Source organism: Odocoileus virginianus, chromosome 3 (assembly GCF_023699985.2).
Source record: "Odocoileus virginianus isolate 20LAN1187 ecotype Illinois chromosome 3, Ovbor_1.2, whole genome shotgun sequence".
Taxonomy (NCBI): domain Eukaryota; kingdom Metazoa; phylum Chordata; class Mammalia; order Artiodactyla; family Cervidae; genus Odocoileus; species Odocoileus virginianus.
This window is the reverse complement of record NC_069676.1, coordinates 58,829,672-58,840,461: the sequence shown is the minus strand read 5'-3', so window position 1 is coordinate 58,840,461 and position 10,790 is coordinate 58,829,672. Positions and strand designations below refer to the sequence as shown.

Below are 10,790 nucleotides of genomic sequence, written 5' to 3'. Positions count from 1 at the left end.
CAATCCAAAAGGTTCAAGTGTAGTGGTCAAAGCTTCAGACTTCAGAGGTAGAAAGATCTGACTAGGGTAGAGTTTGGGGTCTGCTGAGGATTTGCGTGGCCATGGGCAAGCTATTCTTTACTTCCCTGAGCCTCAGTTTCCACATCTGTAAAAACAAAATAACAGTGCTACCCAGAGAAGTAGATAGGCTTTGTGGAGTCTGAAGTTTATACCGCAGGGAGGGGGGGTTGAGGTAGCAGTTACCAGTGGAGAGAACCTCTTTAAGAGAAAGAACACAAAATTACAAATTCAAAATTGCATGTAGGACCTTGGAAAGGGTCCCATGTAAGGGAGGGACCCAAACAAATCTGTTTCAGATGCTACCAGTTGGCTGTAAGACCACCTAAATAAAGCTCATGGCACATGAGATAATTATGTAGAGAATGGTATGGCTTGAGTAAAGTGCTGTAATTTTGAGGGAGGAGGAAATTTTGGCCAATTCATCTATCACTGAAGCAGAGATAATGACAGAGAATGGAACACTAGAGAAACCTCCAAAGCCTTCTTTAGCTGCACAGTTCTGTTTTGATGGTCACATGTGACTTTAGGCAACTCTCTCCCTCAGCTGAGGCCAGCGTCCTATCCAGTGAAATGGGGCTAGGTTAGGGGTTGAGGAATCTCTGCCTCTCTGACCCTTTGTGAAAGGATCCTCCTCTCTCCCTGAAGCCTCACAAAAGCTAAGAAGCAGTTAGAGGTGAGTAAGTGGGGCTCCTTTTTTTCCAACTTAATAAAGGGGAGCTCCTGGAAGGATGCCTTACAGCAGATATGCAGCCAATGGGAAGTGGGGCCCCTGCCCCTGTGGAGGTGGAGGGGGGTGTGTTCTCTTGGTGGTAGACATAGGTTATTGGCTAAAACACCGGATGGATCCGTTGAGCTCTCATTCCTACTCTGCCACTTTTTTAGTTATGTGACCTTAAGCAGGTCCTTTTAGTTCAGAGCCTGATTTCCTCACTATTTAATTTATAGGACTAAGTGAGAAAATATAGGGAAAGTGCTTAGAAGAGCATCTGTCCCTTAGAGAAATGCTTACTAAATATTAGTCATCAAAATGATCAGTATGGTTGTTGCTGTTGCCACTGCTGTTGTTAGGTAAGCAGGGATGACTCCCTTCCCAGACCCCTCCCCTCCCCTCCTTTTCTCCTCAGTCTGGGGATTGTTCCTCTTCCACGGGGCTTCTTCAGGCAGGAGGCACACCCTCCGGGGGAGGTGGGCGGGGCCTCTTTCCCACTTGGCCAGAGCCTGCAAAAAGGCACAAGCCGCAGAGCTGGGGTTTTGCACCTGACTGGACACCTTCCTGCTCAGTGCAGACCCTCTCCATCACCGGGAGCCCTCTCTTTCTGAACAGCCATGTCCACGACAAAGAGTGCCAGGAGTCCCCAGGGAGCTGTTGACCTCAATCTGGACATCAGATCCCCTCCTGAAAGTGCCAAGAAGCTGCCGAACAAGGACTCCGGTTTCTTGGATGGAAGCCCTTCTGAGTCACCGGGTTTGGAGACAACCAAGGGCATAACGTGAGTGCTCTTTACTGCCATCTCCATTTCTGCCTTCTAGTCTGGAAGCTTGCAGTGGCAAGAACCCCGAGATGGGTGTTGACCGCCAACCCATCGTGCACATGGGGAGACCAAGGCTGCAAGAAATGCAGTCGGAGGCTGAGTCAACTTGAGAACTTAAAGGGGCAGTAGGGGAGACTGTCAGAAAGCCCTCAGGATATAGTGATCTAGCCCCCAACACATGCACATGGGGAAACTAAGGCACCTTACCCCAGGCCATGCCCTGGCTCATTGGTAGGATGGGGCCTGGAATCCAGTGCTGGCCCTAGAGTCTGTTTGTTTGTTTGTTTGCTTGTTTTTAACTAAAGTACAGCCCTAAAGTCAGTTTATTTTATTTTTATTGAAGTGTAGCCCTAGAGTCAGTTTTGCTTCTGGCTTGCCCTGATAATGTCTGGGAGAGAGGCAGAATCCCCAGCTTCTTGGTGTAGAAGGTGACGCTTGAGCTAAAACCACAGACAACCAAGCATTGCCTCCTCCCTGCAGTTACCCAGCCTCTATTTCAATTGAGAACTGCAGTGACAACATCAGAAGCACGGTATATAGAAGAGTCTAGTTTCTTCCACCTTCCTGGGTCTGTGTGGGGAGAAGGGGAGATCTCTGGCGAAGCTTTCAAACCATGACAAGGAGGGATGTACTCAAAGCAGGGAAGCCAAACTACAGGCTCCAGCTCCCTTCCTCTCCACCCTTCAAGCAGCGTGGCTAGTGGCTGATGGGCATGGTGGTAAAGATCCTGCAGCTTTATGAAGAAAACGTTGACCCTGTCGGTATAGTAGAAAGGACATATGCATCCAAGAAGGTCTGCTCCTTCTTTTTCTAAGCCTCAGTTTATCCCCATATGCAAAACAGGGATACATTGGTGGCAATGTGAATTTAAGGAGGGTGGCTGTGGAAGTTAAATCTGAAATATTGAATGTTGTAGGGGTAGGGTGACAGTGAACAGCAAAGAGAGAGAAGTTATGATAAAGGGGCAGGCAAAGCTGCTCCCATGCCACCCTGCAGGACAATTCAGGGATGGACACAGTGACTGACATTATGACATGGTTCACTTGCCCCAGGACTAGTCCTGGGAATTGCTAAGAATTCACAATCCTGAAGGTGAGCCCTTCAGGCCTTGGGACCATCCACTACTGAAATGGGGTATTTCAGAGTTTTTATTATTTAAAAAAATTTTTTTCCATACCACGGGACATATGAGACCTTAGTTCTTCAACCAGGGATTGAACTTGCAAGCCTCTAATTGGAAGCAAAGAGTCTTAACCACTGGACCACCAGGGAAGTCCCTGTTCAGTTAAGTTCAGTTCAGTCATTCTGTCATGTCTGACTCTTTGCGACCCCATGAACTGCCGCAAGCCAGGCTTTCCTATCCATCACCAACTGCCGGAGTCTACCCAAACCCATGTCCACTGAGTCGGTGATGCCATCCAACCATCTCATCCTCTGTTGTCCCCTTCTCCTGCCCTCAATCTTTCCCAGCATCAGGGTCTTTTCAAATGAGTCAGCTCTTCGTATCAGGTGGCCAAAGTACTGGAGTTTCAGCTTCAGTATCAGTCCTTCCAATGAATACCCAGGACTAATCTCCTTTAGGATGGACTGGTTGGAAGCCCCTGAGGCGGGGTATTTCTCAATCAGAGACCTTGAGGGAACCAGTTAGCTCTTATCTCCTGAGCTAAAACATAGTTTAATGGTAATTTTAGCTATGTAAGAATCAAAAATATAAAGCAAGCCAGAACTTGCTCCTAGTTTGGAGGGAGGTGTTAAACAGGTCAAGTAAGTATGGTACCTGTGGAGTACATTCACCTGGGTTTGAATTCCCCCGTTAGCTACTTACCAGCCAGAGCACGTGACAGAACTTCTCAGTATTCCAGAGTCTGCCCTGGGAAATAATACTCAGCTCCTCCCAGGATGGCTGCAAAGAACATCGTGGAGGAAGCCCCCAAGTGCAGTGCCTGCAAGCTGACTGCCGCAACTCTAATGACGTTCCAGAGAACTGAAGGAGTTAGGACTAGCTCCCAGGTCTCCTGTCTCCCAGCCCAGTGCTTTGCACAGTTCACCACATTATTAAGTTGCCTGAGTGGTCTAAAGTTAAATTCTGATTTCCTAAGTCCTTTAGATAGAAATTTCCAAGTGACCCATTGACCATGGTTGCCAAACAAACCCATCATTGGAGAACCGTGGGGTGCAGTGCTCTGTCAGCGATGTTGACACCCACAGGGTGAGAGAAAAGCATGCAAAGACTCTCCCACCCTCTTTCCCCTGCAGTTTTTCTCTTTAACCCTTATCAAGTCAATGGGCAGTTCCTTAGGAAGCTAGAGGATTCAGGGATTAATATAAAGATACAGGTGTTTGGGACAGGTCTTTCAAAAATACCATTCCTGCTAATATTTACAGAGGCTTAGCAAAGCAGACGTGTTGCCCATGATAACACAGCTAGTTAAATAGTAGCCTTGGGTTTTTTGTTTGTTTGTTGTCTGTTTTTGACCAAGCTGTGTACACCATGATCTGGTTGGGATCTTGGTTCCCCCACCAGGGGTTGAACCCAAGCCCCCTCCAGTGGAAGCATGAAGTCTTAACCACTGTACTACTGCAGAAGTCCAGCCTTGGGTTTTAATCCCTGGTATGTCCAACCCCAGAGACCAGGCTTTTTCCAGAGTACCTCTGCTGTTTTGCACAGTAAGTCTGCTCACTGGAAGGCTCTCATGGGAAAGTGCTAAAGTTTCTCAACTTGTAAACCCAATACTCAGTTTAACCTGATCTAGGTACAAAGAGGTGTGAAGATAGGTTGTTAATTCACCATCAAAGAGAGTATATGTTTCTCCCTGATGGTTTAGACCTTGTGTTCTGGACCACCTTCACATCTGTCTTAAAGAAAGTTCTGAAATTTGGGTTTTGTTTTTGTTGGAGGTGGGAGGAGACTTGCCATTCCCCAGTTTGATGTCCTGGCCTGAGGGGAAAAAAAATCCCTCTGGAGCCCAAACCTTAAATTACCCTGTCCCATCAGATACCCACCTGGGGTCCCAAGTCACTTGATTTCTTTACCAGAAGTCACATGATTTCTTTTTGCTGCCTCCCCTCTCCCCTTTCCTCTGAGTTCAGTTCTGTATCTGCTACTTGTACCATGACCATAGGCCCTCTCTGAGCCTTAGCTCCCTTGGTTATGAAATGGGACTGTCTCTTTAACTCATCTATCTGAACTCCTTTCCTGGAGACAGCCCAGAAGAAGTGGGGTGAAGAACAGAGACTCTGAGACAGTTTCTGGGTATATATACCCAGAATATCCTTAGATAGTCCATGGGGTCGCAAAGAGTTGGACGCAACTGAAACAACTTAGCATGCACACATACTTAAATAAGTCTATTAAAAAAAATCTCTATTCCTCAGTTTCCTCATCTGCAAAATAAAGGTAATAACCTACTCTGTCATCACCACAAGAAGATTAAATGAGATAATACATGAAATCCTTAGCATAATGTCTGTTATGTATTATAGTAAGTGTTCTAATGGCATATATTAAGTGTGAGCTGTTAAAACCAATGCATGCATGCCAAGTCACTTCAGTCATGTCTGATTCTGTGACCCCATGGACTGTAGCCTGCGAGGCTCCTCTGTCCATGGTATTCTCCAGGCAGCAGTGTTGGAGTGGGTTGCCATGCCCTCTTTCAGGGAATCTTCCCAACCCAGGGATCAAACCCACGTCTCCTGCACTGCAGGCAGATTCTTTACCACTGAGCCACCAAAAAGAAAAAAAGTGAAGTCACTCAGTCATGTCCAACTCTTTGCAACCCCATGGACTGTAGCCTACCAGGTTCCTCCATCCATGGGGTTTTCTAGGCAAGAATACTGGAGTGGGTTGCCATTTCCTTCTCCAGGAGATCTTCCCAACCCAGGGATTGAACCCGGGTCTCCTGCATTGTAGGCAGACACTTTACTGTCTGAGCTACCAGAGAAGCCCCTAAAACCAGGATAGTTCAGGGAAAGCTGGGATGCTTGGTCACCCTACATGAGATCCAGAGTGCCAGAAAAGACCATGGGGACTGAGATACAGACAGGAGTCTACTTATGGACCAGCTCAACTCAGGTATGGCATGCTGGGATGGGATACCTGTTGGATCTCCTCACCTCTGCGTATCCGCATGCTCATGTCTTTTTCCTCTCCTTTAGAGCATTCCAGACCTTGGTTCACCTGGTGAAAGGTAACATAGGCACAGGGGTCCTGGGACTCCCGCTGGCTATGAAGAATGCAGGCATCCTGGTAAGAGGGGCTGCTAAAGGTGGGTCCAGTACAACTGGATGGTAGCTGGGAGTAGGAGGACAGGGTTTATGGTGGCGTACAGTGACCAATCTTTCTGAAAAGCAACTTGGAGTCTAGACATCTAAGCTGGGTTTGAATTCTGGCTCTGCCACAGACTTTGAGTGGCCTTAGCAAGTCAGTTGTCTACAGTCCAGGTGTCAGCTTCCTCCCTTGTGAAATGCTAGGGTTGGACCATAGCTTGTTTTCCAACTGTGCTCTATAGAGCACTAGCTCTCAGGGACACTCAGAACCCACAAGGATCAGAATTCTGAGTCCCTTACTCCCACCGCAGCACCTCATTGTAATTGCTTTTTGCACTTTATTGGAGTACTACTTGAGATCACATTTGAAAGAATACATAATATTGTAAGCCAACTATACTTCAAGAAAGAAAAAAGAAACAATAAATGTTACTGCTAAAAGGGGCTCGCAAACCAGTTTGCTAGAAAGTTCTCTGATTCCTGAATAATATCTGCACTACCAAATCTCTCCTCTCCGTGTTATTCACAAACTCATTTTCTCCTCTCTTCCCTTGCCCCTTGGCCCGTCCTCCAGATGGGCCCACTCAGTTTGCTGGCCATGGGCCTCATCTCCTGCCACTGTATGCACATCCTGATCAGATGTGCCCGGCGCTTCTGCCACAGGTGAGGAAAACAGCATCTTGTTAACTCCCTCAGTACTTGGTTCTCAGAAACAGCCCACGTAATAAGATTTCACTTCTTAATTTCCTTCAACAAGACCCAGAAAAAAAGAAAAGCATTTAGGGCAGGGACCTAAGGAGGCTCTGCCATGTGACTCATTAGCTGATCTCAATCAGACCATTGTAATTATCCACTCGGCTCATCTGTAAATTGGACATAAACAATCCATGCCTAACCATGCCTCAGAGAATTGTCATGAGGATCCAATAGAATCATGGGTATGAGAACACCTGTACCCATGCAATATGTGTGTTATTACCCTTGTTATGTAGTCACTGCCCCATCTGACAGGTAAGGAAAACAAGCTATCAAGGAAATACCACCAGCTGTCAAAAGTCTGAACTAGAACTTGGGTGCCTGCCCCAGTGTTCTTTCCATTCCAGCTGGGTTCTGCCTTGCTATGTGTCTCCTGACTTTTCAATTATGTGATCTTAGGTTAAAGTGCCTCCTGGTAACTGTATGCACTCTCTTCTGCAGGTTCAATAAGCCCTTTATGGACTATGGGGATACAGTGATGCATGGACTAGAAGCCAACCCCAGCACCTGGCTCCGGAACCACGCACACTGGGGAAGGTATCTTATTCTTGCTTTGTGAAGAACATATGACTGTCAGAGCTGCCCTCTTCCCTGCAAAGTTGGCTCATGTGATACAGAACAGTGGACTTCACATGAAAGAGTTCAGTGGCAATCTGCCTGATCCAGTCTTATTCCTTATATGTACAGAGTGCTCATTCCTTTGCTGTCCAACTTTAATTTCATTCATCTTTTTATTAAACCACATTTATTTAGTTGCAGCTGCCTATCAGGCCCCAGAAATACTGTAGAGAACCAGGCAAACAAAGCTTTGCCCTTGCAGAATCTATAGTCCAATGGGAAAGACAGACCTTAACAGTTTAAGACACAAGTTACTTAATAGTCACTGGGACAAGTACCATGAGGGAAGGAAGTACTAGTTGCTCCCAAGCAGATAAGAGGTATGTGGGTTCAGGTAGACTTCCTGGGATGAAACAGTTGAGATTAGGTCTGATAAAAGGCACTCTTAGGAATAAGGAATTACCTAGGGGAAAGTGGGCAGAAGTCTGAGGGGCCTTCTAGGAAGAGGACCAAAATATGAAAGTCCCAAAGCAAGAGGGAGAATATGATAGTTTCAGGTTAAAGAAAGACCAGGTGGCTTGATGGCAGATAGGGATATGATGCTGAAGATCCAGGGCCCTATCAAGGTCTATGTTTTAGACCCTCTTTAAGATATTGTTCTTTTCTTAAAAGCAACCTAGAAACCTTTGGAGGGTTTTAATCACAGGCTTTCCTGTTTTAATCATATTTGCATTATCTGAAGATCTATCTGGCTTCTGTAAGGAGAATAAATTGTAAGGAAGCAAAAGTATACTTAGGCCCATGAAGGGGCTGTTGACAACATCCTGGTGGCAGGTGACAGTGAAGGCTGGGTCCAGGCTGGCAGCAGTGGAAATGGAGAAAAGTGAATTTGGTCATTATTTGGATCCTGGGGTTGTAGGGAAAGGAAAGTGCCAAGGTATACTTCTGGTGACTTCTGTTTTGGATATATGAGCAGTTGCGTCAAGTGGGTAGTTATATGTATAGGTTTGAACCTATCTTTATGCAGGAGACACTGAATTGAAGTCATTAGCTATGAAGCCAGGGGACAGAAAAGGTCTCTTAAGGAAAAAGTATATAATGAGGAGAAAATAGACAAAAAAACCAAGACACTGATTCCTTGGTGAGCTCAAGTCTTTCTCCTGCAACTCCCACTTTTTTTGCTTTCAGAGATGGTAGAAAATCAATACCTTTTGTCCCCTGGTTTTTCTTGTTTAGTCACTAAGTCGTGTCCAATTCTTTGCAACCCCATGGACTGTAGCCTGCCAGGCTCCTCTGTCCATGGGATTTCCCAGGCAAGAATACTGGAGTGGGTTGCCATGCCTTCCTCCAGGGGATCTTGCCTGGGATCAACCTATATCTCCTGCATTGCAGGTGGATTCTTTACTGCTGAGCCACCTGGGAAGCCTCTGTTCCCTGGTACTTGGAACTAAATCAACTCTTTTGTCTTCATTTTCAGACCTCTCTCCACCTTCTCTACTCTTTTCTGCACATCTCTAGATTATCAAAGTCTCTTTTGAACTGTGATACTCCAAACTGCACTGCCTGAGCTGTGCTTTGCCCATGAACATGATGGGTCTGGTGCCTCTCTTAACCCAAAGCCCCTTCACACATTGCATTATAAATTCAGTCTATGAGCAGACTAGAAAGGCTGTGGGATAATTACCAGGATTTTCCCAACTGTGTAACCCAAGAGGAGGCTTTTGTCTGTCAAAACCCCTCAGATCCTTCAACTCATTGTTGAGCATATAAGATAGATTTTCCTGCTCTATTTAGGAATACCCCTCCATTAATTATCTCCTCTCCTATAACCTAAACTTCTTTTTGAACTATGAATTCTTCCTCTCAATGTTGAAATGTGTTCCTGTATCTCCATCTTAAAAATAAATTAATTAATAAAGCCTCCTGGACCATATACCACCCTCTATCTCATATTCATTATCTGATTATTCAACAGATATATTCTACTTAATACCTGCAGTGTATTAGGAAGTACTTTAATCAGTGGGTTTACAGTGATGAACAAAAGGGGCAGCTTCAACACTGGAACTTACACCCTAACTTCATGAAAGAAAAGCTCACCCTCTGACTTTACTTCCACACATCCCATCACACCTCCTTCATGGGTGCCCTGGCTCTCCTGTCATATACTTCCAAAGTCCTTTCCACCAGTATCCTAAAAGAAATCCCTCATACATCTTCTTTGCCCCAGAGAACCTCTCGGAGGCAGTAGGGACAACTGACTGTTCTCTTCTTTGAACGTTTTCTCTACACCTGACTTCTGTTAAGCCCCCTTTCACCCTAGTTTCACCACCTACCTCTCTGACCATTACTTTGCAGGCTTTTTTGTTTCTATCCTTTTAAATGTTGGTATTCCCTAGGGTTTGGAACGCTGCCTTTTCTTCTTTCTCTGTACACTTTTCACCACTGATTCACCTTCTCAAGGATTTATCCACTACCTGGATAATGGTATTTTGTCCTTTATCCATTACCTTGATAAAGAATTTGTCTATTTCCTGGACAAATCAGCATTTTCATACCCTAGTATGTGGCTGAATGTCTCCTGTAGGAACCTCATGCTCAACAATTCAAGTACTGAAGGTGCCGTTCCTCCCCTTCATTAAAAACCTCTTATTCCTTCTGAGTTTCCCTGTTCATTTTGTTGTCCAGGCCAAAAAACTTGGTACTTACCTTAGGTCATTTCCTTTTTCCTTTCCCTAGATGTAGGTGGTCACCAGGTTCTGTAAGTTCTTGTTACCTAGTATCTCTTAAAATGCTTTCTGTTCTCTCATCCTAATGACCATGGCTTTGTCCAGGTGGCTGCCATCTTTCACCTCCATTATCAGGTCTTCCCATTCTCAGTCTTGGCCCCTCCAGTGGACTTTCCACATGGCCACTGTAGAACTCTGCCTAATCCCTCTGCTGAAATGCTTTTTCACCACTTCTTCCTCACCATCTGCTCCTCCTCTTTATTCCTTTTCTTTCTCTTTCTTCCTCTTCCCAAGGGACTCTGCTCAGGCATTGGTTTTTCTAAAAAGGCTGTCTGCTCCCTAATTCAGATAAATTGCCCTTTTTAACTTAACCATGGCTCTTGCTGCTGCTGCTGCTAAGTCGCTTCAGTCGTGTCCGACTCTGTGCGACCCCATAGATGGCAGCCCACCAGGCTCCGCCGTCCCTGGGTGCCGGGGTCAGCCTCGGCAGGATCCAGGGGGTACCCTCAGGATGAACGGCATCGGTGAGAGAGAGAGAAGACACATGAGACTAGCCTTGATAGGGCCAAGTCTGAGAGAGAGAGAGGAGAGAGAGAGAGACCAGACGGGGGGTGCAGAGTCTGTTGGAGCCTGGCAATGCTTTATTTTTTACCATAGCTTTTATATGCTAAGTTAGTACATTTCTAAGGGGAAGATAGTTACATCAGCTTGTCCTTCACAAAACCAGGGTGTTTTCTGCATGCTTCTTTGTTTATGAGGGTCTTGTACATTATCTTCTGGCCTTGGGGCCTATTAACATTTCATGCAGGTCAGGTGAATGTAAACCTATTTTCTGTTTCTCTGGTGACTTTAACTGAAAGGTAGCAGTCTCATAGGGCAACAGTACAGA

At 45.7% G+C, this 10,790-nt stretch overlaps 1 protein-coding gene across 2 annotated transcripts in view; it reads left to right on the top strand.

Annotated features, from left to right (window-relative positions):
- SLC36A2 (solute carrier family 36 member 2) overlaps positions 1–10,790 on the top strand; it is a 49,262-nt gene that overhangs the window by 19,681 nt on the left and 18,791 nt on the right. The window contains exons 2-5 of one of the 2 annotated variants that reach the window (XM_020898556.2): positions 1,385–1,550; positions 5,748–5,838; positions 6,433–6,521; positions 7,056–7,151. In XM_020898556.2, coding sequence (XP_020754215.2) covers positions 1,387–1,550; positions 5,748–5,838; positions 6,433–6,521; positions 7,056–7,151 — 440 coding nt within the window. In that variant the 5' untranslated portion in view covers positions 1,385–1,386. Of the gene's footprint in view, positions 1–1,282; positions 1,551–5,747; positions 5,839–6,432; positions 6,522–7,055; positions 7,152–10,790 lie in introns of those variants that run through there. The other variant, XM_020898557.2, reaches the window with a different exon arrangement.